Source organism: Coloeus monedula (assembly GCF_965178545.1).
Source record: "Coloeus monedula genome assembly, chromosome: 20".
In the NCBI taxonomy this organism is placed as follows: domain Eukaryota; kingdom Metazoa; phylum Chordata; class Aves; order Passeriformes; family Corvidae; genus Coloeus; species Coloeus monedula.
In genome coordinates this window covers 7,529,088-7,555,353 of record NC_138800.1, presented here as the reverse complement: position 1 = coordinate 7,555,353, position 26,266 = coordinate 7,529,088, and the positions used below count along the sequence as shown (strand labels likewise).

The 26,266-nt window shown below is 42.7% G+C and overlaps 1 protein-coding gene across 3 annotated transcripts in view; it reads right to left on the bottom strand.

Annotated features, from left to right (window-relative positions):
* The window catches only part of SPECC1 (sperm antigen with calponin homology and coiled-coil domains 1), an 83,340-nt gene that overhangs the window by 6,149 nt on the left and 50,925 nt on the right, over positions 1–26,266 (bottom strand). Inside the window, exons 4-12 of one of the 3 annotated variants that reach the window (XM_082294401.1) lie at positions 24,639–26,197; positions 22,613–22,820; positions 21,899–21,972; positions 21,363–21,541; positions 13,744–13,889; positions 13,453–13,553; positions 12,583–12,664; positions 10,031–10,181; positions 9,011–9,113 (exon numbers count right to left, since the gene is read on the bottom strand). In XM_082294401.1, the coding sequence (XP_082150527.1) occupies positions 9,011–9,113; positions 10,031–10,181; positions 12,583–12,664; positions 13,453–13,553; positions 13,744–13,889; positions 21,363–21,541; positions 21,899–21,972; positions 22,613–22,820; positions 24,639–26,197 (2,603 nt within the window). Of the gene's footprint in view, positions 1–9,010; positions 9,114–10,030; positions 10,182–12,582; positions 12,665–13,452; positions 13,554–13,743; positions 13,890–17,459; positions 17,889–19,221; positions 19,284–21,362; positions 21,542–21,898; positions 21,973–22,612; positions 22,821–24,638; positions 26,198–26,266 lie in introns of those variants that run through there. The other 2 variants (XM_082294399.1, XM_082294400.1) reach the window with 2 other exon arrangements.

Here is a 26,266-nt window from a genome sequence, read left to right as displayed (position 1 = left end):
GCAGTGCTGTGTTTTGTATGAAGATTAAGTGGGTAGCCAAGACTGGGAAGGAAGCCAGGTGACCTCCTATCCTCCAGCCTGTATTAATATCCCTGGCTCAAATGGTTCAGGCAACTGCAGTCTCCATAAGAATTGCTCTAAATGTCTTTGAAACTTTGTGTTTCCATCCCATAATCCATATTTCTAATGCTTCTCTCAGCATGTCAGTAAGCCATGCATCTTATTGCTGATTACATAGGCATGGAACAACCGAGCTCAGATCACAAAATGCTCTCTGAAAATGCAGTTAAATCACGTAATAACAGCACTATGAACTGAAAAGGAACTGATGCCAGCTCTTTAAAAGTCATGCCATTTACTACATTTCTTTTTATAAAGAATCCCTGCTTCCCATCACATTCTAGGCTCTGTTTGCTCCTTCCTCCACTGCTGCCACAGGTGCTGCTTTGGGTTTACCACTCATCATTTGCTTCAGTAAGAGTGAATTAATGAGCCCTTTAGCACAGACAAGATATTAGAGGATTTATGGCTGTATTTTTTTTTTTTTGCAAAAGCATCAAACATCCATTTGCTACAGAATTCACATAGAGCAGAGACACTTAAATAGAGGAAATTTTAAAAGGATATTATGCATCCTACACAAATATGTTTCAGCTCCCAACTATTTCAGTCTCAAAAGCCAGAGAAGACACCAAAAAGTCAGGCAGATCCAATTTTCTTACATCAACTTTCCTACTTGAGGCAGACTGGCAAGAATAGGTGGAATGATGCTCTCTAAAATTCTGTGTTTAGAACGAGGTTATCTGGACAGGAATTGTCCTACAGACACGATTCAGAGTGAATTGTAAAATGATCTGTGCACTCTTCAAACTCAGCTCCTTCTTCCTGTGGTTCAGGACCTCTCCAAGGCAGCTTAGTTCTGGTTATTGTGGTTACAAAAGAGAGGTGGTGCTGAAATAGCTGAAATTTTCATGAGACTAAAAAGTGAAAGTAGTAGCAAATGGGAGACAGTTAAGGTAATAGTGATAAAGTAATTCTGGAACCTCCCATTTCCTTTGCTTGCAAGGCAAGATCCTGCTGACACTGAAACCATCCCTGCAACCATGCAGTGAGTAACCAAACAGCTCTATTTGTGCCTTCAGGTCTATTGCTCCTTTTTATTTGCATTTTTATATATAAAGACTGACTTTTTATAATGAAAACAAGTTCTAGTGAACAAGGATTGAGAGTAGCTGCTGGCACAGCATATAACACACAGTGGATGAATTTGGACCTTTCCTAGCAAATAATGTGAGTTGTTTTGAATGTAAATAACCCCGTGACAACATCCTCATTACTAGAAGACACCTACTTCAAAGGTCTCACTAAAGGTTAGTAAAGTTACAGGGGTTTGTACATATTCCTCAGTTTGGGTCTCAATGTATTGCTTTGCACGAGAGAGAGAGAGAGAAAATGTATAAAACTGATTTACAGGGAGCTGGTTGGTTGTTGCACAAACATACAGGACCAAATGAGAGCTGGTCTAAGCAGAAGCGATTTTATGGATGTGTCTGGGTCATTTCAGAGATGAGGTAATGGTGACAAAAGATATTTATCAAGTGTGACTGGTATTTCTGTAATTTCCACCACTCACATTCCGTGAAAAGGCAGAGCAAGAGTCAGTTCTGTCTGGAGAGGCAGAGGTGGATTACACAGCAAGACCAGGGGCTAAAGAGTTCTCCCTCTTGCAACAATCCCATTAGATACTGATGAGCTCTGGGTTTTGCTCTGCATGTCTCTTGTGCTCTTCAGCCTAAATGACCCTTGTGATGCTGAAAGGCAACTCCCTGCTTGCCACACAACTGCCACTTCCACCAGTTTTCTCACCAGCTCCTATAAATGACACCGCTGCTGAATGCCACGGAGAAGAAACAGGCTGGGCTGAGCCCCTTCATTCCCAAGGCTGCAGCAGTGAAGATGCAGCAGCACAGCTCCAAGGACCACACAGATACTCTGGGGAGGAGGGGAGGGAGAGAGGGAGGGAGGAATTAGCTCCACTCTGTGTCCAAGACAGCAACACAGCTACTTCCTGCCTGGAGCCCTGGTGCAGAATTGCTAATGACCACACTGGCTGCTCCCACAGCCCTTTCTAATTATCTGTATTGAGAATTCAGAGATTAGGCATGTCCTGGAATTCCTGGGCCAAGGGGCAGGCTGCAGACTGTAGCAGGCTCAGGGTAGAGGATGGAAACAAGGTGGGGAGAGGTCCCACCAGCAAAGGTTACTGGTGGACCAGCAGCAGGGCCCAGCTGTCTGCCAGTTGAATTCCCAGTTTGGAGCTGTTCCAGCTGGTGACCAATCAGTTCAGTGTTTTCACTGATTGTCCGTGCATCCAGGCAACACAAGGGAAGCGTCTTGGACTTTGGGATGGACAGAATGTAAATGCTATTTTTAAAATCACCCAGCAGGACAGAAAGTTACACATGAGAGAGCTGCATTTATTTTATCCCTCCAATCAAGAGCCTTCATTTACAGGATAAAGCCCTCTGTGTGAAAAAAGGCAGAACTTGGCTCAAGTTATTTGGCTACCGTAGGGAAGCACGTTTGTGCACTGGCATCACTGAGAAGGGGGTTTGCACATTGGTCATCAGCCTGGTTATTCCCAACATGCCAAGATTTGGCTGCTGCATTTTAATTCCAGACACCAACCCTGGGTCCAGCTGGGACATACAGATAAACTGCATGTACACATCCAGCCATAAGTATTTTTATTTAGGAAAAGAACACTTTTTTTTGCTTGCTCAGCAGGCTCTGGCCAGCAGCCTCTGATTCTGGAAAAAAAAATGGGACTATCTTGATGTTTTCAGCCTGTATTTTCATGAATTAAAATCTTTCAAGATTGCCCTTTCTATCAGAGAGCATCTTTCCAAATATTACTGCAGTTTACATCCAGTTATATGGTTCTATGATCTATATTTTAACTGCTAGGAAGATCAAGGCAATGCTATAATATAAGAATACCAAGGTCACAAAGATGGTCCATAGGAGACTTGGGAGCAGAATTCCTCACCAATGTATTGTCAATTTTTATTTAAACACAGGAAAATCTCTCCTATCTCAAGAGCTATTAGCAAAACTCCTTTCAACTTTTGTACAGATAGGAAAAGTCAACATCCTCCTCTTCATCAAAGATCAGAGAAACACAGAGAGAGCCAGAAACTTCATCCACTTCTCAGAAGCTCCCAGAATATACTAATAACTTCCTGGGAAAAACCCATTGCTCGCATATCCTGCTTCTAAATGTTAAAATGCGACAAGTGCTGTGGACAAGTGCTGTGGACAAGTGCTGTGGACACAGAGCTCTGGAAGCTTGTGCAGCCTCTCAGAACAGAAGGGCTGGCACTGGGACTTCAGGGGACGTGTCACTGTGCACCAAACAAGGCTGTGTCACTGGTGTGACTCAATGCTTTTTCCTGCTAGCTCAGCAGGCTCTAATCTCAGGCACACAGGTTGGTGTGGTACAAGCGGAATCTCTCCAGCTCTGCCCAGAACAGAGACTTTGCCATGACCTGAGAATGAATGGATGGCTGTCATGCCAGTCTGGAGGGGGGTTCTGTGCAGGTGTTTTTCTTCACCCACATCATACAGCCCAGGAGTTATTTGTTTTGCTGTTAATCTTCACAAGACCACAGTACTGTGGGAATTCCAGCCTTTCCAGGCTGCACATAAACTGTGCAGAACAGCAGATGGGATTTAGCTCCTTGCTTAGAAAAGTGAACCTGTTCATGTGTTCCTCAGTGTTGCTGCTGAATTTAGATAGAAACCTGTTTAGTTTAGACAGAAACCTGAGAGAGAGGTTGATACAATTTGGAAATGCACTGAAACAGTTTTAGGCTACTTGTTGACAGGAATACAAAATGTAATGTAGAACGTGCACGTCTGGTGATTAAGAAACCACTGAGTTCTCTTCTGTATTTCCTTAGGACAGGGCACAGCTGTGCTGGGATTCTCAAGGCTTTAAAACTAAGCTCCATTATACTGGTGTCAAAGGAAGTGTTTGTGCGAGCCAAGTCCCAGGAACTACATTCTGACCAGGTTCAGAGGGTTGATCCTGGGTTTTGTCTCACTCAGCTCTAATTCTGGTGAAGAATCAACTCTGCTGGAACCACCAGCCTGATCACCAACCCTGAGGATTGTGGTAGCATTTATATATTTTATATATATATATATACATATACTTATATATATATATTTACATTATTTACACAGCTCTGTTCACTCTCTGCAGCCCAAGATGATGCCTGTGAGGCAGAATGCTCAGCTGACAGCTAGGAAAGATTAATGCCCAAGTACACAGAGAATGTCAACTCCTCACACTAATGACGTACAAAGACGTAACAGACTTCTTGTTTCTAAATATAACCCTTATTTTCCAGAATAAAGAAGAAATCTTCAAACATGGATGTGTTGAAGTACAACTGGCCATGAAGGAGGATCTTTTGAGATCAGCTGGGATCGCCTATAAAGCAGGTCCTCACAAAGTGCAGCCCCAGGAATGCACCTGCTTGATGCATGAGCAGTCCAAAAATTCCCATCCTGGCTGTGTGACCCAGCAGAGTCCATCTCCCAAAGGAGAATGGTCCCATGACCACCTGACCAGAGGGAATATGTTATGTCCATCTTTGTGCATCTTTGGGTCACGCTTAATCCGTGCTGGATCTCATCCAGGCAGCAAACAAGGAAAAAAAGCATCAGAAAAAGCAGGGGCTAACAACATGGAATAGGGCTTGAGAACAAGGAGGCTTTGGAGGAAATACTGCCTAGCATAAAAAGAAAAGGAATGTGAATTCCTGTGAGAAAAAGCAAGCCACAAATTCGTAAACAAAAAGCTGGTATTAGTCTTAAACTGAACACAAAAGGATAAAGAGCTTTATATTACACCCACTGCCAAACCATCAGTCGAGCAGTCTCTTGCTATAGTTGCTCGACAAACAGCAAATACTGCAACAGCTTTATTTTCCTTCCTAAGCTTTTGTATCTCTGCTCCATGAAGAGCTGCCTTGATCCACAGCTGGGGCACTGACACTGCCATAGGGAGGTGATACAGTGCAATGGCTTGAAAGCACAGCTCAAGAATACATGAAACACAAACACCTTCAGAGCTACAGCTGGCACTTCCCTTTATCAGTCTAGGACACTCCTTGTCTGCTCCTATTTATCATTTTTCTACCTGAAATAACCACAGAGCTTTACTGCAAGAGATGGTGGATCTTCAACCAGTGGTGGATCCCAAATAGGTCCTGTTAAACCAAATGTAACTTGGAACAAAAGAATAACCATGAAAATGCATGGGAGGGAAGAGCCAGTCTCAGATCCTCTTTTCCTCTGTGCCACAGGAAGGGTGTGTAGTGGTTGGAAAGAGCATGAAAATAGTTCTTTTAAGCAAACCATATTCATTAACATGGTAGCAATTCCTTCCCCTCTGGAGAGAGTGTGTGTGGCAGAAACAATAATCCTCAATTCTAATGATCATGGGTTAAGTGCCTCTTAAAGTTCTGTGTTTTCGCAATACATCTGTGAATAGCAATAGACTTTAATCTAGAGAGGTTTGGCCCCTTGACAGATGGTCTCCACAGAGAGAATCAGGGCACTTAAATGACACCACAGTCACTAATGACATGATTATGGAAGGTGATAATGCAACAAGAATGACTCTCAGCAGCTTCCAGGAGTTCCAGCTCACAGGAACTGAGCCTGTTAGAAAAGAGGCATCCAATTCCTACTTCACACTGCTTCTGGGATGTATCATCTTTTTAAACAGATGAAAAAAAACCCACAAGACAACAGAGAAAAAGCTATTTTAACACAAATAGCATACTCTCAGCAGGCTTTGTGGTTTAAAGGACTTGTGGTAAATGACTTTCAGAGCCACAAAAGCATTTCTCAAGCCTGGTCACCTCATGGCCCTACATTACACACCATAATGTCAACAAACTCAGAGAGGCAGAAGGAACAGCCTGTGTATGGCTGGCAAAAGAGAGCCTGTGCCATATTCTTATAGGGAACCATAGGTTAGATTAGTTCCTTAAGGTGGAGATTTTCCACCAGGAAGTTTTGCACAAAGACACTGAGCCCAAAGCCTGATTTCACCACAATTCTTGTTACTACTGAGACTTTTTTAGCACCTCCCCCGCATAGTTACTCAGAATCAGTGGCCAAAATGCCAGATAATATTCATCTGGGCACCAAAACATGACAATTGAAACAACATGATGGATCATACCCCAGTTTATGCAATCCCACTTTCATATTCTTTTCTCCCAGTCATTAAATTGAATTTCCACTTTATTTTCACTCTAGTGATTCTGTTTTCATGCTTCCAATACTCTTTCTCCTTAGTATGCATACATTTTTGATATCAAATCCCTGTTTAAACAGGGATCTTAGAATTGACATAGCCAGTTACAGAAACATAGCTGCTTTCAATGTTTCCCTTCAGTTACTGTAAACTCATGCAATTTCTTTTTTTAAAAAGCAAACAAAACCCTCCAGGCCACTGCTAATTTGTGTTGCACTTCTCCCAACTCACCCCAGTGTCCCTGGTTTGTTTTACAAGATTGCCTCCTGGGGAACACGCTGAAGTTCAAAGCCAGGGAATGTTCCCACTGTAGTCCATGCAAGGACACTTTATGGCTGGACTCAATCTTAAACTAAATTAAACTAAATGATTCTATGTTTGCCAGGAGCAGGATGACAATTTCTATCTACAGCATAAGTTTTGTGTGAATTAAAGCGTTTAAAAAGTGTGCTGGTCCCTAGGTCTCATCCCCAGATACCTTCCTAGGTCCCTAATTCAGCTTTCCTCAGGGAATCTGGGACATGGGGAATGAAAGTATCAGTTACTCTAATCCATTTTGCTCATACTGCTTAATGAAATCGTAATTTAAACAGAAAGGAATCCCCCCTCTTCCCCCTCAGCTCAGATGAGGAACTGCTATCACACATTTTGCCACTGAAAACAGAAGTTAGGCAGCCAAGCAGAAAGCTTTTTATGCTCTCATTCTACTGTGTCACAGGGCTGAAAAGAGTTTGCATCCAAACTTCTCCCTGGTTCTGGGCTTCATGTGAGGAATTACATGACAAATGTAATTGTAATGTACAAATCCTGGAATTTGCACAGATGATGCCTCACAGACAGGGGTGTTATCTCTGGGAAAGAAGTCATGCACGTCATCGGGGTTCTGCTCTGTGCAGCTCATTACCTCATTCCACCCTTGCACTGGCTGAGGCAGGAAGGAGGATGACGTTCTTTACTCCACTTCTTGTACACAAGGATGATAAAAACTCCCTGTGGAGCTTAACATCAGCCTTATCATGGGAAGGCAAGGGTCTGGGAAAAGCAAGTTCATGACGAGTTAGTGAATGCACAGCAAGGAGTGCAATGGCAATGAGAAGCTGAGGAAGAATGTCCAAGAGAGAATCCCTCTAAACAAAGCAGTGAAGGTAGAGAGGCAAAATTCTCACCATAAATAAACTGTGATTGGGCCTTGGTTCTTCTGCCTTTAATATCTACCCTGAGATGTCACATGGGCCTCTATATTTGCAAAGCCACATCATTATTTCTAAAGTCAATTATTTCTAATTGACTAAATTCATTTAGTCGAACTTGGGTGTAAAGCAGAGTAAGAAACCTACAGGCTGATGCTCAGAGAACACTTCTAACAGTGAACTCATCAGAGTTAGATTGTTTTAAGAGAGTGGAAGCAGCTCACCACGGGTGCCATTTCAAACAAAAAAGGGCAACACTGCCAGGAGAAAGTGTTATTTGAGAGAAGGGTTTGCTGGCTTAAGAGAAATTAGACTTGGAAAAGTTGTATTTCATTAATTGTTTTCTGAGGACTGCATGGGAATGTTCCCACATACTTTCAAATCCAAGCCCAGGAGAATTTGAGTAGAGGAGACAAAATAAATCATCGCAGCGTAGAACACACAATCAGCACTGTAGCCTTTGAGGCAGTATCACAGAACTGGAGGCTAAACTCTCACCCTGGCCTTATTCTTTCGAAGCTGGGTCTAAAGTCAAGAGCTTTCTCCAGTACCTGTCCTTCTGGGGAACTGCTGCAAGCCAGATGAACCCACCAGTGCTAAGAAACAACTGAAAGGAAAGCTACTGTCTTCTCTTCCAAACTCCTGCACCCTGCAGCTAATGCCTCACAAAGAGCTGGCTGGGAAGAAAAAAAATATTTTATTATTGACTTTAAAAGATGGAGTCTGCTTTTATTAGAGACTTGCTCCAGGGTGCACATCACGTGGTGATAACTGCTTTTGTCTTCTGCTCCAAGTAACAAACAATATTATTATTCAGGAAAAAACCTCCCAACATTATACCAAACCAAGACTTCCCTGCACACCCAGCACCTACCACAGGATGGAATATTGTCTGTAATTGCCTTCCTTGCAGAACCAAAGGCTTAACTCAACTGCACACCAACACGAGCCAGGCAAGCACAGCAATGGCCACGCAAGACCTGGACAAACCATTATTGCTGCTGAACAGTGAAAATCACTCTGCAAAGAAATGAGACAGCCTCAGGCAGTCTTTGTAAAATCAAGGTGCAAACTTCATTTGGTCAAGGCCACACAATGAAATATTTCTTTGGCTTTGCAGACAGGACTAAAGAACAAACTCACACAGTAATGTATTGCCCACAGAAACCTATAGAAAAAATATTAGGATGTACTTTCAAAAACTGATGCCAAATTGAGGCTGCTGCACATACACACTCTGCTTCTCACCATCAGCAACCTTTGGTGCAGTAAATATTTTGGTGGCTGTACACAAATTACTTATGACAAGGCAGTTTTGGGGACTGCAGTGTCAAAGAAATCTGAAGGAAGAGGATGGAAACACCCCATGGAACTAAACATGCAAAAACCAACACACAGTAATATTCATATTTCTTTGAAGTGACATTGCTTACTGCACACCTGTAGGAAAGTGATTTAAGTAGAAAGGTACCTATTCCCTTACCTGGTAACCTTCAGTCTTCTTTTGGCACCATTTCAACAAAGCATTCCTCTTGGAACCCCCATACTCCCGAGCCAGGGCTGCCAAAGGGTCCTTCCTCTCCACACTAAACCAGGGAAGAAGGGAGAAAACAATAAATACATTTGAAATCTCTTCATTTTTACCAGTGAGTAAATAATATCTGTATGACAAAGCAGAATGGCAGCACAGAACATGAACATAAACCAGACTGAATTAGCTTTTGGAGCTTGCATTTAGTATTTTCCTTTACACAAGGCAAATTCAGGTGATGTCACTGCACACAAAGAGCTGAAAAAACAGAACCTGTGGATATCCAGTGGTGTGTGTTAACCAAACATTTCTGCTCTTATTTTCATCAGCTTTACTTGTACAATTTTCAAGTAATCTCTTTATTTTATATATTGAAAACTAGGATTTAGGGTGTGAAATTGAAAGAAACTGCCTAAAGAATCTGTAACAGCAAGGTCACACCCAATAGAGCTGCTGCAGAACAAGTTCTTGAAGAAAATGAAAAATGTGAAAGCTGAGGACAGTTGAAGGCCAACAATCAAAACACCCACAATTGTCTCCACTCTACAGCTTCTACTGGTGGAAATAATGGTGGAGATCACGAGGAAAATATATGTTTTTTCTCAGGAGAGATGAAAATTATGTGTCCAATTTCCTCCAGCCCTCAGAGCCTTTGGATTTTAGCTCACCACAACATGAAAAATGACAGTAAGATAATGAGGGCCGACCACATGTACACGATGGAATTCCTGTGTACAACTCAGTAGCTCCTGAAAGCTTGCTATCCTCATTTCCTCATTTCTCATCTTACAGATAACTGTGATCATTACAATCTGAATTTTGCTATCTAGATCTGACAGAACCTGGTAATTCCCAAAAACCAGCCAGCAGAGTCTGCTCTGGAGACAGGATCCTCCAGATTAAAATATTTATCTTGGTGACAAGGTAATGCTGTTGGTCTTTGCTGTTTTTCCCAGGAAACTGGGCTGGTACCTGAGTTTGCTTTGGGGTTTCAAGCAGCTGGGAGTAGAGGAAAGCATCCTGCTGCTGAAGGCCATTGGGGGTTTGCTCAGGGATTCCAGGGAGGGGCTTTTGCGGAGGTAATGGTCTGGTTTCAGCTCTTCATTTCTCCCCTTCAGAAGGTCTGTGGGAATTAAAAAAAAACAGCTGTCAGTTTGCAGCCTGAGGAATTTGATTAATCACTGTGCTGCCACCCCAGCACACAATATGTAGTCTGTTGTTTTGATTCTAAACAAATGTACTCATTTGTTCATTAAACACACATGGGGCTAGGAAACCTTGAGCAGATTAGAGGTGACCACAACAAGGAATGGCTTTGATGATTTCAACAGTACAGGCTGCCTGGTTTCCTGTGATTGATACTCCTGCTGGGGGGTAGGGGCCTCAGGTGAATGAAGGGAAATACCAAAATCTACAGTCCTCAAGGTTCAAAAGCTGAGCACCAGATATCTTCACCAGATGACTGAACAGCCCTAGCACAATGATTTCTTTTCTGCCATTAGCAGACTTGTAACAAGAAAGCCTCTTGTCTCCTGAATACAACCCAGGGAAAGGCACTTATTCCACATGGTGTCTGGCATCCACTCTGACAAAACTTTGGGAAGGTTCAATATATCCCCATCAGATGCATCTGTATTTTTCTTACACACATTATGTATATTTACAGACAGTATTTATGATACATATTGTAATACAGTCAAAAGGAAATCACTGCCCATCAATACATGAGGTGATGTAAGAAGCCAGGACTGCACACCATGTTGTCAGAAATTAGCTGAATATGGGACACCACTTCTTCTTCTCTTTTTCAGTCACCTCCCTATAATAATTATCAATTAATGCCATATCACCAAGGTGTGAATTCCCTCTTAGCTTCAGCTCCCTTTGACTTACTTCTGGGTGCTAGAAATTTCAGATGGAGCCAGTAAACCTCTGACTCTCAAAGATCACAGCCAAAGACCAGCTCTGGGTGAAGTAATCCATGCTCCTCTCCAACTATGTAACATTTGGGTCATATTAGGGACATCACAGAACCCTGCTGTGACACTGGTCAGATGGAATCAGCCAGAAGATTTTTATTATGGAGACTACTTCACTCTGAATTTCCTTGGGGATAATTTTTGATTCAGTGTTGTTTGCATAGGGCTTGGATCAACTGCCTTCTATGATTATTTAGATTGGAACCAGAGCTATTATAGCTTTACAGTGAGTAAGCCTTTGCTATGGATTATTGGAACTAAATTAAATCCAGGTACAAAGAGAAGCTGTAAATACAGGAACTTGTTAGATAAGCAACCATAAATTTTTACCATACAATGGCTTATAAAATATATGTTGATTTTAACAGATTTTCACAGAACAACTGTCTATGGGTAATAACAGAAATTATCCATGGCCCAGAGTGGGATATTTATTGTCAAGGACTGGCATTATATTACACAGCTGATAAATTATTTCACTCTACAGTAAACTGGTAGAGATTAAAAAGGTCTTATGTTGTGTTTGGGATCTATACACTCATGCAATACTTCCTGGAAACCAACTGATACAAGTAAATAAACCCTATCCATTCCCCTAGACAGAAGCAGACACTTCTGCTTGCTTAGTATTTGCTCCTGCAGGAGAAGCCAGTAACACATACAAGATGTTACTTGTTTATGCTGCCATCTACCCTATAATCTGTTTTGCTGTTCTCCATCTCTGAGTGATGGAAGTGGAGCCTTGGCAGAACATCTGAAGAGTCTAAAAATGAAGCCAGGTTCTAATTTCTCCCCTGTATTAGCAAACAATTGCAGAAAATCCGGGCTACCAATCAAGAAATTGTGACTGATTTTTTTTTTTTGTCCATCCCTGCAGTTTCACGACAGGAATATAATATTTCATCTGTCCTTAAAAGTTCAAGAACCTGTTGTTGCTAGCTTTGATTCCAATGCAACAACTACATTCAGGACCAGATAATCAAAATAAAGGGCCCTGGAGAAAATGGGAAACAAACACTGGTAGAAAAGAATATTAAATGACAAGAGAACAAAAGCAAAGTGTGAAATGAAAACAAAATCATCTCTTGAGAACTCTTAAAACAAATTATTTCCAGCCCAAATATGACTGCTCCTAAAAGACTCACATCGGTATCTGAAATGTTTGATGTATTTCAAATGAAGCTCAATTTAAAAACAAATAAACCCTCAAAAGACAGTGCTTTGGGCTTGTTCCAGAGACATACATGTTGAACAAAATCCAACCCTCTCCAGTTCCACAGTGTGGATTAGAGAGGTGCCGTGGATACTTTGGAAGAAAGAAGGCGAGTTTGTGTTGGCAAACCACAATAAATCAGCTATTTTTTAGTTATGATCAAGATGGGAACAGAAGCACAACAAAATTAATAAGGTCTGTAAAACAAAGACACTTTCCAGGTTCCCTCTGACCATGTAAGAAAAGGAAAAATGGCTCAGGCAGAGGCCAACAGTTAATAACAAGTTTAATTAACAAAAAGAGGTAGTATCTGTATATTTATCACAACTTACCTGCCAGAGGGAGGTCTGACAGATCTGCATGTCTGGCAATGCCCTTGCTGGCTGGCTTGGCATTGTTATACACAGAATGTCTCTGTGAAACAAAGGCACAAAAGGTAATTAAAGAAGTACTGGCCATCATGCTGAAATAGGTGAGCAGAAAGAAGTTTCTGCTATCTCAAGATCACAAAGCACGTGGAGAGACATGAAAACCTTTCAGCAGGGTATCAGCTAGACCTAGAGCTGGGTAAATAATCATGAAAAGTAAAAGGACAAAGGGACGATATTTTACCTGGTACTACATTTGCTCCTGAACCATTTCACACTTCTATTTGTACAATTTTTTCTCTTGTCAAACACAATTTAGTGTCACAAACCAAAAGTAAGGATGCCTGTGCTCAACCCTGACTCTGTTCCCTACACCTTGAGTTGTATGTCAGGAGGATTCTTGTCTCTGCGGCCCCAGCACCAGTTTTCACATTAATGTCCCATCATCAGGCATTAATACAAAGTTCCCAGATCTTACTGGATAATTGGGAACACACATCTTGGAACTTCAATCCCATGTCTCCCAACTCACATGCCAGCTCCTTTCTTCACTGTGACATTTCTCGAATCTCACTCCCAATAACTGAAACCTCTTTTCTGGTCCATGGTGAGAAAAGGTCAGAACTGTATTCCACAGAGTTCACATCCATCCACTGAGACCTCTAAGCTGAAGTCAGGACAAACTCACTTTGATCCTCTTTGTTAGGACCACAGCATTTGATGTTCCACAGCAAACAAACAGATGAGTTTCCCCTTCCCCCTGTCAGCAGATGCTGGAGACAGCACTGTGTCCACCTCTTTTGATTCTACAAGGACAGAAAGAGCTCCTTGTACCTGCATTGGGGAAACAGCAGCTGCTGGGGCTGTCCTCACTGGAATTCCACTGAGAGGGCTCCTGGGCACCTTGTGAACAGGGATATTTTGTCCACTGCTACCTGCAAGGAAATAACATGGAAACATCTGGATTTCAGACCAAACTCTCGTCAGAACAGGGAACCACTGTGTAGTGATACTCCACAGGTATTTATGCACCAAGCACTGACAGAAAACACCCATTCAGAAGCAACAAGCAGAGCCTGCTCACTGCTAGAAAACTTTTTATGACAAACTACAATGTTCAAATACCTGAGCATCCCAAGTCAAATGACTTTATCAGTGACTTCACAGTGGCTGCAGATTCTGGGGGCGTGGGGGATGCTCTGCTGAGGCAGACCCCTTGCCAGCGGTTGGCTGTGTCTGACTCCAGAGAATCCACCTCTTCAGCTGCCAGCCTGCAAAGCACAAACCACAGCAAAGTCAGGGCCAACAGGAAGTGCAAGCAGAGATTAAATGTCTTCACAGGCAGCGAGGCAAATCCAACAATGTGCAGGTTTTTCTGCAATGCCCAAAACAGGGACCACTCACTCTTAGAATATTCAGGTTCTTTTCTTGCAGTGCCTGGCAAACACTAAATCACCAAGTCTAACAAACTTTTCTGCACTGTTAAACATTTCATCCCCATTCCCAATCCTCACACAGGAAGGAGGATTTTCATAGGGAAAAAAAAGCAAAGCAGTTTACTGATGATTACTCAAAAGTCTCATCAATCACCTGAAGATGGGCTTTCCATACAGCACAGGTGCCAAGAGGCTACTGTGGCTCTCAGTTTATAATGAAGAAAGCAACCAAAAAGCAAATACACTTCAGAGTAAAAACTCAACACTTACACCTTATCAACAGAGACATCTGCTGAATAAATGAACCCTCAATCACAATCCATAAGGACTTATAAGGGAATCAAACTGTTACATGCTTCACCATAGCAGACACAAGAATGCCAAAATCCAATGGCTGGAAGGAAGACAGACAAACCAAACAGAAAGGGTTTCATATTTTAACAGGACAGATATTAAGTTACTCCTTCGAAAAGAAATTCTGAAGTCAAGGTCAGGTGCTGGACTTACAGGAAAGCCCAGAGCTGTGTTAAACATCAACACAATCATACAGTTATGTACATACTGTTACTTCTGGTCAAGTATTTAATATGATTTTTTTAGACACTTACCTGTATTTCTCAGGTAGATTTGGAGTGCAACTACCTAGCTTTACTTTAGGAAAGCTGCAAGCAAATAAACTCTAGTCATGTAAAAAGAGATTATTTGTACCTCTCCCACCTGCTCAGAACCTGCACAGGAGCTGCTGATATTTACAATGTCTGATACACACTAAGAGTTACATGAACACAAAACCAGAAATTATTTCATAAGGTGTCTGAAGGACTCCATCCAGAAAGTGCCTATGGGGTTGAACAACTTCTGTGAGCTAAAAATAGAAGTCAGAGCCTTTTCCTTTCCCTTCAGCCATTAGAAAATGAAAGAGGCTAAAGGGTGTCAGTGAGTAAGAGAATAAGAGTGACTCAAGTTTCTATTTCTGGCAGAGCTTAAGGAGGTGCTTTCTTTAAGCAGACTTTTGCTATTTCTTTGCTAATTCATGGAAGCTCCGTGTGTGCCAGGGGAGCCAGAGGCAGATGGCTGGAGGAAAAGCCATTTCAGTTCCGTTCTTATTTAATCCAATAAGGAGGAAAGGCAGATTGGATAAGATTCACTGAGCTCTGAGCAAGCCAGTGTTTTGCTAGCTTTAAGTTCCAGCCTTGACTTTTCGTTCTGCGGTTCATAAACAACAAAGGATTAGGTGACAGCATCTGCACCTGAGTTACACAAACCACAAAAGCTAAAGGAGTCCTGCTTCTAGCAAAGTACAGAGGAAGGATAAATTTCTACCTCAAGATCCCAAACCACCCAGTGCAAACTATTACACTTTCAGTCTAGCCTTTGACTGCAAAAGGATGCAAACACGTTAAACAGAGTAACTAGACCAGTCCCTGTGCCACAGAAGAGTCCACTGAGAATCAGGTGCCATTATTCTGTCTTTATGGAGATTCAAGTGCTGGAGCTACAACCAGTTTCAATTTTTTTTAGGATGCTTCCTGTAATCTTCCATCTGTATGTTTGTAATAGGCAGCCTGAAACAACCTCCTTGATTAAACACAATCCCAACAGAAAACTGAGGCCTCCCATGCTGCAAACCTTGGCATAAAAGGGAAGAATAATAGTCCAGAGAGCCACTTGCTTCAACTAAAACAACATGTGCCAGCCAACAAGCAATGGAGAGATGAAACTGGTGAGCACTTTCCAACCTTAAAAAGAACAATCTGTATGATAGAGGAATGCACATGTGTGTACAGAGATGGGCTTCTTAACAGAGAAGCAGAAGAGCAAGAGCTTAACTTGCAGTAGCTAATTCAGGAGTAAAGTACAGAGCACAAATTAGAAAGATTAATGACAAGCCATAACTCCAAACCCAAAATGACTCCTCCTTATGCACAGAATTTCTTCAGCTCAGCACAGCTTAGGCCATCCAAGAGACTACACAAGCTCTGCTACAAAAATGGGGGATTTGAACAAAATGTCACCAACTGCTGTATGCTTTCCTGGAAACAAGAATGAATGGTTCACACAGATAAATGCTGCACGTGCAGCTGGGCTGAAGTGGAGCAGCTCCAGGAGGAAGCAGAGCACTGGAGCCACAAAGGAATTAAATTGTGCAGTCCCTTTCACAAAACCACCGAGTTTCATTCATACACTGGTGAGAGAAGTAGATGCAGTGAGCTTTTCTCTAAGAGCGAGTCTCCTTGTTTTCTAGGTTTGAAATATGTGGACAACTGACTGACAACAGGGTGCAAGTCTTCCTGTGCCTAATGTTTTGATTTTTGGCAAACTCAGCCTTCTCATGCTTGTAACATTTCTAAACTGCTCTGATGACTGTTACAGGAGGCCTAAGGCCACAGGACCACATTTTCAGAAATAATGACTCCCCAGTCTCGTTTCTCCCAGTTCCTGTCATTGTGACTCCTCCTGAACTCCAAGGCACACAAAGTAGGAACACACAGCTACAAATGCACAGAACAGAAGAGAGGCCAAGGGCAGGCAGCAGACAATTCCAAACACTTAAACATTTATTTGGCACTTCAATGTATATTTCTTAAACATAAAAAACAACATTCAGCAGCTGTCAGCACAGCGAAGAAAGGCAACACAAGTGTGCATATAGGCAAACACTCCAGTAGCACGGCACAAAGGTGGGGGCCATGCCAAAGCCAGGACATCCTGTGGAATTCTCCACTAGCTCAGCCTGCTCCCACACCAGGCCCTTGCTAGGTCTTCACATCCCGAAGAAAAGCACAGAAATCCCACAGCCAAAACACAGAATTCCAGTCCTGGACCAGATCGTGGGAATCTCCTGGTAAAGATGGTGATCTCTGAGTTTTTCCTCAGCATCCATGGAAAGCTCTCTCCAGGCGTCTCCGGCTGCAGAGCTGAACTTCAAGTTCTCCCTGATCATCATATACTTCACCTGAGTTAAAGGCATGAGAACGACTCCTTTCTGAGAGGGGGTTTACTAAGGGCTTGATATGTTCGTTCCTTTTCCTTCTGTTCTCTCCATCTGCAGTTCTTACAGGAGGAGAAACCTCGCAGGGAACTTTCTCCGGGAAGGTCACAGCAGGACACGCTCCGTGGCTGTCCCTTCCCAACACCACCGGGTCGGCCGTGCCACCCAGTGGCGAGCGCCTCGTCAGTGCAGGAGTGAAAATCTGAAACCAGCAGGGCAGCTGAGAATGAGGCAGGAAATCCGTGTTTCTACTCAGTTTTGCTGGTGGATTTCAGTGACCTATCACCAAGTTCGTGTGTCTGTACAAACCATCTGTTCTCTTACACGTATTTAGACACACAGAGATAGATCATAAAATATAATACTGTATGGAGAATTCATGTATATGCCATTAAATTTTACAAATCAGACATACACACTCAGTTTTGTTCTTGTTTAAGCTTAAAGTAGAGTGTTTGAATGGTTGTTTTGAGGAAAATAGCCCCATCCCTCAAAAAAAAAAAAAAAGCTCTCAGTTATTTCAGATCCCCAAATCTCTGATTACTTCTTATGGCTTAGCTGGCTTTAGAATAATTCAGAACTTCTTCTGCCTCCTGGTGTCTTCTGAAGAGAAAAGCCTTCTGAAACAAAGAGAGAAGCTCTTGCCCATGGGGAAGAGGTGGACCTGAGCATTCACACTTTGCAATACACTTGAATTTTGCAGGATAATAAAAAAACCCAAGATGCTTTCTTGAATTGAAACTTCCCTTTTTCAGCTGGGAGTTGAAGGCAAGTCCTGCAGTGTCTCACAGGCCTGGCTGTGCCTCCTTTCAGGGCTGTGTTAGCTGGCAGAGATCAGGCACCTGTGGAGAGACAGACAGCAGTCGGGGAGGTTATGAAAAGCCACACAGTGCCCACCCTGAGGTACAGCTCTCTCTTTTACATCATCCCATCATCTCTAAATTAAGGGGGAAATGCCAGTGGTGTGGCTAGAACAGTTAAAGGAATGCCTTAACACTCCACTAATTTGGTTTTGAGACGTGATGAGCAACAACAGTAGAAAATACAAAATTAAAAAAAAAAAAAATCTATGTTGCTCAGATCAGAAGAAATTAATTATTTAAAGCCAGGGAATCAATGTAGGGGACAGGGATGGTAGTATTCCTGCTTTCCTCTCCTCTGGTCATTTCAGACTATTCATTCAAAAGGAGTACATAAACCCATCCAGGCAGCTGAGTTGCTCTACCTCAGCCAGAGTTTCAGGGTCCTTGCACTAAAGGGGATGGAATAACCTCACCCAGTGTAAAAAAAACCCACCAAAAACTCCCTAACAAACCCAAACCCCCACACCAAACAACTCTGAGGAGCAAACTGAGCCAACAAACCCTGCTTTGAGGGCCCTGCTCTGCCATCTTCCTTTGCTTGCTGTGAGAGCAGGGTGAACTATGAAACCTCTGTGCGACAGAACAGCTGCAAACACAGGCACAAATGAGCAGCACATCAGCACATACAGACTGACAGCGGGGTTTAATACACAGAGTACAAGCTCATTTCCAGGAGAAAAGCATGTGACACTGCCATGCTGTGGCATTTGAGACTTTAGGAGGAAGAACAGAAGCAAATTAGTGGAATGCATCACAATGTTCAGTTTAGGCTTCCGTTTGAAGAGCTGGTTAATTTTTTTATTATTCTAAGAAGTCGTTCATTTAATTACAGGTTTAATTTCTCTAAGTACTACTCCTGGCCCAACTGTCTTCCCTCCATGTTCTTGGTCCAAGGCACATAACGTTTTAGTGCCAAAATAATTTTGAAAATTTGAAGCCAAAGAGTCAAAGCAAGACCTTGAAACTTTTACTCAGGATCTTATCCTGTCTGGTCTTGAAAATCTCCAAGGATGGAGACTATTTAACTTCAACTTCCACTACCTGTGAGGATACAGTTACACAACAGTGGACTGTAAGCTTCTGCATTTTACTGCAGAGAAATAACATTAATTAGGATGTAAAATACCATAGAAGACTGCCTGAAGCATGGATTAATCAATTTGTAGCTTCAACCAGTCCTAAACTTGGGACAAGTTAACTCCTTTTTCCCTTACTCCATTTGGTTGATGCTTGTCCAACCTCCTCCCCAACATTCTTAGTCATAGAACTAGACATTTAATCCGTGTTAAAGATGCCTTTGGGAGGCTCTTACCTTCATTCAGTTGAACTCTGATGACCTCATCAGGATTTTTTCTGCAAGTTCTTTGGCTGTTCCTAAACCAAAAATGACTTTTTGTCTGATTAGAAGAACGTAACGGTGAAATCAAACTTGGATGCAGGAACTCAGGCAGCCACAGGCAAACATTAAAATGGCAGGATGTCGCAGGAGATAAATTGGCTTCAAGATGAATTTATGAGGTGGAGCCTAATGACCCTCAAGAGATGGCTGAGATTTTGCCAAAAACCTTTGAGTAGCAAGCTCTTTGGAAGGTACATTTTCCAATAAGAGCTTAAAAATCAGACAGGAAGCTTTCACTAGGGACTGTCAGACATTCAGCTGAGCATGCAGCTGCTCAGCATTAGCAAACATGAGGAATACTTTATAGATTCTGCTAAGGTATCATGCTACAAACTGCTTCCACCAGTGCTGAGCACACATCAAAATCACCACAGGTACCAGAATCTACTGCTGATTCTGAGCAGTGGCAGTTGTGAAAGCCGACAAAGTGACAATGAGAATATCCCCAGCATTTCCTGGGTGAAAGAAGCTGAGGTGGTGGGGAAGACAGAGACCTCAGGAATGCAAAAATATCTGGGAGTGTAGAACTGCCTCTCAGCAGGAGCTTTGGCGACTTCAGGAATTTGTTTCATAGGTCAGCAGAGTTTTAGAATTCCAGTGTTTAGCTGCTGATCACTGGTTTGTTTAGACAGCGACTTCAACAAGCTTCATTATGTTCCCCATACCACTCAGTACAGACATTTTGCACACTCTGAGAGTCAAATTAATTATCCTGACAGATGCAAAATTTGGTTTCATTACCTGCCTTTGAAAGAGAATCAATATTGCCCACTGCAGACAGCATATCTGGCTCCATGACCAAGGCAATACTCAAAGCAAGCCACACAGAGAGTCAACATGACAGAGACAGACAAATCCGTGTGTGTGTGTGACAGAGGGAGACACAAATGCCAAAACTGACTTCATTAAACACACATCTGAACACCTCGTCCTGGAACTACAGCTGTATGGATTCTGGGGTTCCAATTTAAAAAGGACTATTTGCAGCTCACGCTTCTTATAGCAGAGAGCTGATAACGCTCCTTCTATATGGAAGATAAATATTCCTGTTTGCAAATTAGCAGGTCATCTTCTATTCAAGTACTATCAAACATACCTCAAAAGCCAAAATAATACAGAGGGGAAACTATAAGAATATGATTCCCCACCCTCATATAGGAACCCTGCTTTCAACAAGAGAAATTTCATTAAGAACAAATTAGGAATGGAAACAGAGCCCAGAACTTAAATACTGTCTGGTAATCATTTTGTCTGAGTACATAGTCTGTAATAGCTTTTCTGTGCATCCACTTGGGACTCTTCTAAGTAAACTAGAGCCTAAAAACATTCCTTTATTTTCTCAAGTTTTTCTGTTTGTTCAATCCAGGAATTCTGATCCATGCACCTCCACAAAAAAGCTCTCCCATGTTTTTAGTCCCATGTACTGTACAGCTGCTGTGGAAACTCCTCAGTGGAAAACACTGAGCAAGTAAGTGCAATGTAGAGCCAGACTGCTACTTCACCTGAAAGAAATGACAGGATTCACACTGTTCCTGTGGCCATTCTGCCAATGGCCATGGATTTACCAGGAGAGAGATTAAATGGCAAAATCCAGGGGAGCAAAATTAATTTGACATGCATTTCTGATGAAAAGATGACTGCTTGTGTTACTTTGGCTTTCTTCGTTGACTCTCCTCAGGTTAGAAGTTCTCTTCTGGATGTCCCATGGAATATCTGTACCCAACCAACCTTTCCACAGATGGTTTAATACAGCTGCACAGAGTTATGAAGGCATCACCATATTGAGAGCAAAGCTATCAGAGGATATTGGCAATCGTTACTACTTAATATTTGCTGATTAAAACCTTCGTGGCTTAGTTGACAGAACTAGATTGCCAAAAAGAAAAAGAACAGAAACCTCTCAGAATAAGAGACAACAAAATCTGCCAGAAGAGTTACAAACAGACAAGATGCACATCCAAGGCAGTGAACAGTTACTGACAAAGCACTGTTTGCATGCGTGTTAGCAGGCACACAGATCGACTCCTGGCCTTGGTAAATGATAAACAACCAACCTGTTGCTGCCCTTCACTTCATCCAGCTCCTTCTGTAGTCTGGCACTCTTCTCTTCCTCCTCCTGCAGCTTCCTCTTCACCACACGGAGCTCCTGCTGAGCTTCACACTTAATGTCATTGGCCACAACCACTGCAGTCTGCAGGTCAGCCTGGAAACGCCTCCACTCCTCTGTGTCCTCCTGGAAGGGAGCAATTACAACCCCAAACAGCTGTAAAAATGCACCCACTCGAGCTGAGCACTTAGTTATTGGTCTCTATTGCAGAGATCACAAGCAACCAAGATTTCCCCACAATTTTAAGGTGGTGCTGGGGTCAAACTAAACACTTGCCTCTTTATAGTACCAAAAACATTGCCAAAGAAACTTATGCTAAGCTTTCCACTCCAGTACTGCCAAGAAGTCCAAAGTGAAGAGAATGAAGACTTAAAGGGTGCAGAAAGAATTTCCACATTTGTTCTAGGAAAACACAATGCCTCTCTCAAACCCAGTATTGCAATAAAAGATCAGCTTAGCTTTGTCTTGGACCTTAAACCTTACCTTCATCTGCTTAGTCAGAGCCTTCAGCTGCCTCTCTGTATCTTGTTTTTGTTCTTCCAGCTTCATTGCTTTACCTAGGAATGATAAAAAATGTGAAAAGATTATTAAACACATGAGGGCGACAGTGAAAGTGAAAATGGGAGGGCAGAGCAGCTGATTTGGTTTTGCTTCTGGTAATGCCACTAAAACAGACTAAACAGAAATTTAGCAAAGCCATTAATATGGACTAAACTGAATGATCAGGAATGGAACCAACAGCAGAACTCAAACATCTCCAAAATACATCCTGTTATTTTCAGGTATTAAACCAGACTGAAATTTAGAGAATCCCACGTAGATTCACTTACTCAGCACACACATCCCGAGGGATCACTGATGTGCAGAACAGCCACTGGTTCCACCAGGTGGCAGCTCCCCATCCACAGCAACCTCAGCTTTACTGCCCTTCCCAGTGCTTTGCCCTAAAAGCTCTTTAAAAGAGCAATGATTCCAGTTTCTAGAATGGGCAATACTTCCTTCACTGAAGAATGAGGCTTGGAGACTGTCTCCAATATTCCATCTCTAGCACTATCTGTGTAAGTAGCACTTCTGTGCATGAACAGAAGGGAATATCCCAAACTGGAATATTTGTAAAGGGCAGGCCTCCTCCCTGTTGCAGCCATACTGAGCCCTCCAAATAAGTTCACTAAAATCCCTTTTTCCAGCTCCACCTACTTTCTAGGTCACTGATGAGCTGGTTATTGTGGAGTTTTATAGCACGATGTTGTTCCACCTGGTCTTCCAACTCGAAAATGGTCTCTTTCAGGTTTTTGATATCTGCTTCATTCTCTGATGTTTTCTCCTGCAGCTTCTGGCTGGTTCTGCTCAGTTGCTCGGCCTGTCGGTCACACACCTCCTTCAGCTGACCATACTCGTTCTCAGCCTGGGAGGGAGGAAAGAAAGCTGCAAGTTTGTCCTTATTTCTTAGGAGATCTCACTCATTAGAGATTTCACTGGGCACCTCATGGATTTAAGAGCTGAACCTGTGTTCTAAGCATTGTGTACACCCAGTTTCAATGCCAATGAGAGTCTGAGGAAGCAGAGATGAGCTATGAATGTCAGTTTTCTTTCCTGGCAATAAAGATAATACATGCTGCAAAGGAAATGAAATTTTCTATATGATGACCACAATTCCAAACCAATCTCTGCAGTTAATGAAGGGAGAAGAATTATATACCCAGAAAGCTCCACATCTATTTCTGATTCACATTATGAAAGTGATATCACTGCCTTAGGGCCAGGATGATGATCAGCTCATCCACATTAACATTTTGCTGCTTTTACCATGTGCATTTTCAATGGACTGTGAAAACACACACAACAGAGCCAGCTACTGCAGATAAGTGTATTTCTGGATATGGGACATCTGGAATTACTGAAGGGGGAATCTGCTGCACTTCAGTCTGCTGGCTCAGCCCACTGATCAATGCTTCCAGGTTTGGGGGGAGCTCTCTGAGTATGAACAAGTTATGGAAAAGGTGCAGGCTGCCAACTCAGTGAGCAGCACTGGCACAGCCTCACCAAAGGGCAGCCTTACAGAAGCCTGTGGTCTTGTTTGGGTGTCACAAATAGCCAGTGATTCAAAACAGCTTAATTCAAGGGAAGGGAAGAGTAAAAAGACGGAAATCTGTGGTTTCCAAACCAAGCAATAAAAAGTTTGGTTCAGAGTCAGCAGTTTTTCATTTATTCTTCATGAGCTGCAGCTCCAGAAAGCATTTGGGAGCTTCCCCTACTAACTCCATTTGCTGTGGTCACCTATTTTAGCTGAAAGGACATCTGGATTTTCTAAATCACTCAAACCATGGAGGTGCTTTTTGGCAATGCTCTCTTCCTCTGCAGCCAATTTTATCATTCTTCTCATGCTCCCTTCCCCATACAGGAAAGGCTGCACACTCTCACTCCTTCTGCAGCCCTGGGACATTATCACTGCTTGTGCTTTATTAACACTTGTTGCATGATGCCTCACACTGCAGTTCCTCTGAATATCCAGGTTCACACAGAAAATAGGGACAGTAACTTGCTTAAGCTTGTTGGCAGCAAAGCTATGAACTCACAAATGAGGTAAATTGTTCTAAAACATTTTTTTTTCCCATTACTTTACCTATCCCAAAACAGAGTATTTCTCTTTTTTGTAGAAGTATTTGTTTTATGAGAATTATCTCATCTGAAGCTTGACTGTTCATCATTAGCCACGTTGCTGGCAACTATCAGCTTCTCTGAGCATTAACTCATGTCCTTGTGGTCTCAGGACCAATGACACCTATAATTCACTGCCAATTAATTATGATTAATTATTCAGAATTTAGTATTCACAGCTAACTATTCACGCCCTTCTCTCCATCTGATTAGCAAGTGATTTACACTATTTGTTCACATAATATCCAAGTAATTTTTTACTGATCTGCTCTTTGCTCCAATTGACAGACACAACTCTATTGATTAAAAGAGTAATTTTCTACAGAAGGTATTGGGACAAAATAGTTATGAATTTATAAACACAGCTATGCTAATAGTTATTTCTGAGAAAATACGGATATAGCAGCAGAAACTGAGACAATATAACCATATAACCCCAGCTTCTATTCAAAGTTAATCATACAATTTAAATCTTATAATCAATGGCTCAACAACAATGTAAAGACCAACCTATTTATGGAAGGACAGAAACAGCCACTTTATTTTAGAGCTGTTACTGCTTTACCTTAGAGAGCAGCCCCTGGATGTGCTTCAGTTCACTGTTTGCCTTCAGCAGCTCTTGTTTCAGCTCAGTGCAAGAGGCTTCTAACTGAGCCTTTTCTGCATGGGCTACTTTGAGCATCTCCTGCACCTCGGAGTTGTCAGAGGTGCAGCCCATCACGTTGATTTCTGCAGCCTTTTGTTTCTCGTTCTCCAGCTGAGTTTTGAGAGAGCCGTTCTCGATTTTCAGACCTTCCAAGGCAATTTTACAGTCCTCCAGACTTTTTGTCACTGTGCTGTTGCTCTGCTGTTCCACTTCTAGAAGTTTAAGCAGCTTCTCATTTTCTTCTCTCAGGCTTTTAATCACCTGCTGGGCATCCTGATGCTCCCTTTCTAAGCTTCGCAGGCTGCTGGTTAACTGTTGCTGAATGTTGAGCAGTTTCTCTCTTTCAAATTGTGCTTTTTCAAGCACTTCTGCACATTTCTGTTCCAGCTCGAGGACCTTCCCCTCTTGAGCTTCATTCTTGGATCTCTCTTGGAGGAGAGTCATGAGCTTCTCATTTTCCTGGCTCAGCTGCTCAGCTCTATCTCTGTGCTGACGGAAGGAAGTCTCCAGGAGAGCTTTCTCTTCCACCAGCTTCTCATTTTCTGTTGTCAGCTCCTGCACCATTTGCTGCTGATCCGACAGCTCCTGCAAAGTGGCCTGCAGTTCTTCTGCCGTGCTGTGGTGATTCTCCTCCATCTTTTGTATTCTCTCTGTAAGAGATGCAACAGAGAGGTCGCTGATGTTGTTTGGAGAGCTTCCTGCAGTGGAGCACTTGGAGCCTTTGAAGTGGTTGCTGCTGGCAGATGTTGGCCTGGAAGGTACATCTGCTATGTGTTCAAAGTCGGATGCATCGGGGGACAGGGAGGCTTTGGTGACATCGCTGCTGGAAGAACCGGAATTGCGCAGGGCACCCCCGTTCACGTGCTGCCTGTGCTCCTCCACTTCACCCCTCGACACATTCTTGGATGGGCTTCCAAAACTGGACTCTTGGGTAGTTGGGGTTGGGAGGCTGCTGTCACCCCCACTGCTTGTGGTTGTGTCTGAGAGAGGAGAGTTCTCCAGATAAAGCAATTTCTCTTTCAAAGCACGGTTTTCTTCTCCCAGGCTAGCAAGCTCTTTTTGGAAAGTCCTGTTTTTTTCCTGAAGGGTCCTTATTAATGGATCTATGTCAGCAGGTGATACTGATTCTAAATTTTGGTTGGAAGCACCCATTCCTTCAGCATTCAGTGACCCTTTCTCTTTGCATTTCTTCAACTCACAACGAAGTTTGGTAATTTCCGAATCTTTCGTCTTTGCTTCTGCCAGGAGTTCTTTAACCTGAGATTCCAGAACAGCCTTGTCACCAGTTTCATTCTCTTGCTTGGACTTGCTGGTGGGGCGCACGTGTTTGGTAGGAGTTGGTGCACCAGAAGAGGTGGGGCTGGGCTGTGTTTTCCTGGTGTTGGCTTGACCACGCAGCACAGCTCTCTCCCTGGACACGGAGGAGGACAATTCCCGGGGTGCTGGGATCCCTGTGCGCTTCGCAGCCGAAACTGTTCCTTCAAAAACGAGGGATGAAGTGAATTTGAGTTAGTGCATGAAGAAAACTAGTCTCACAACAACAATAC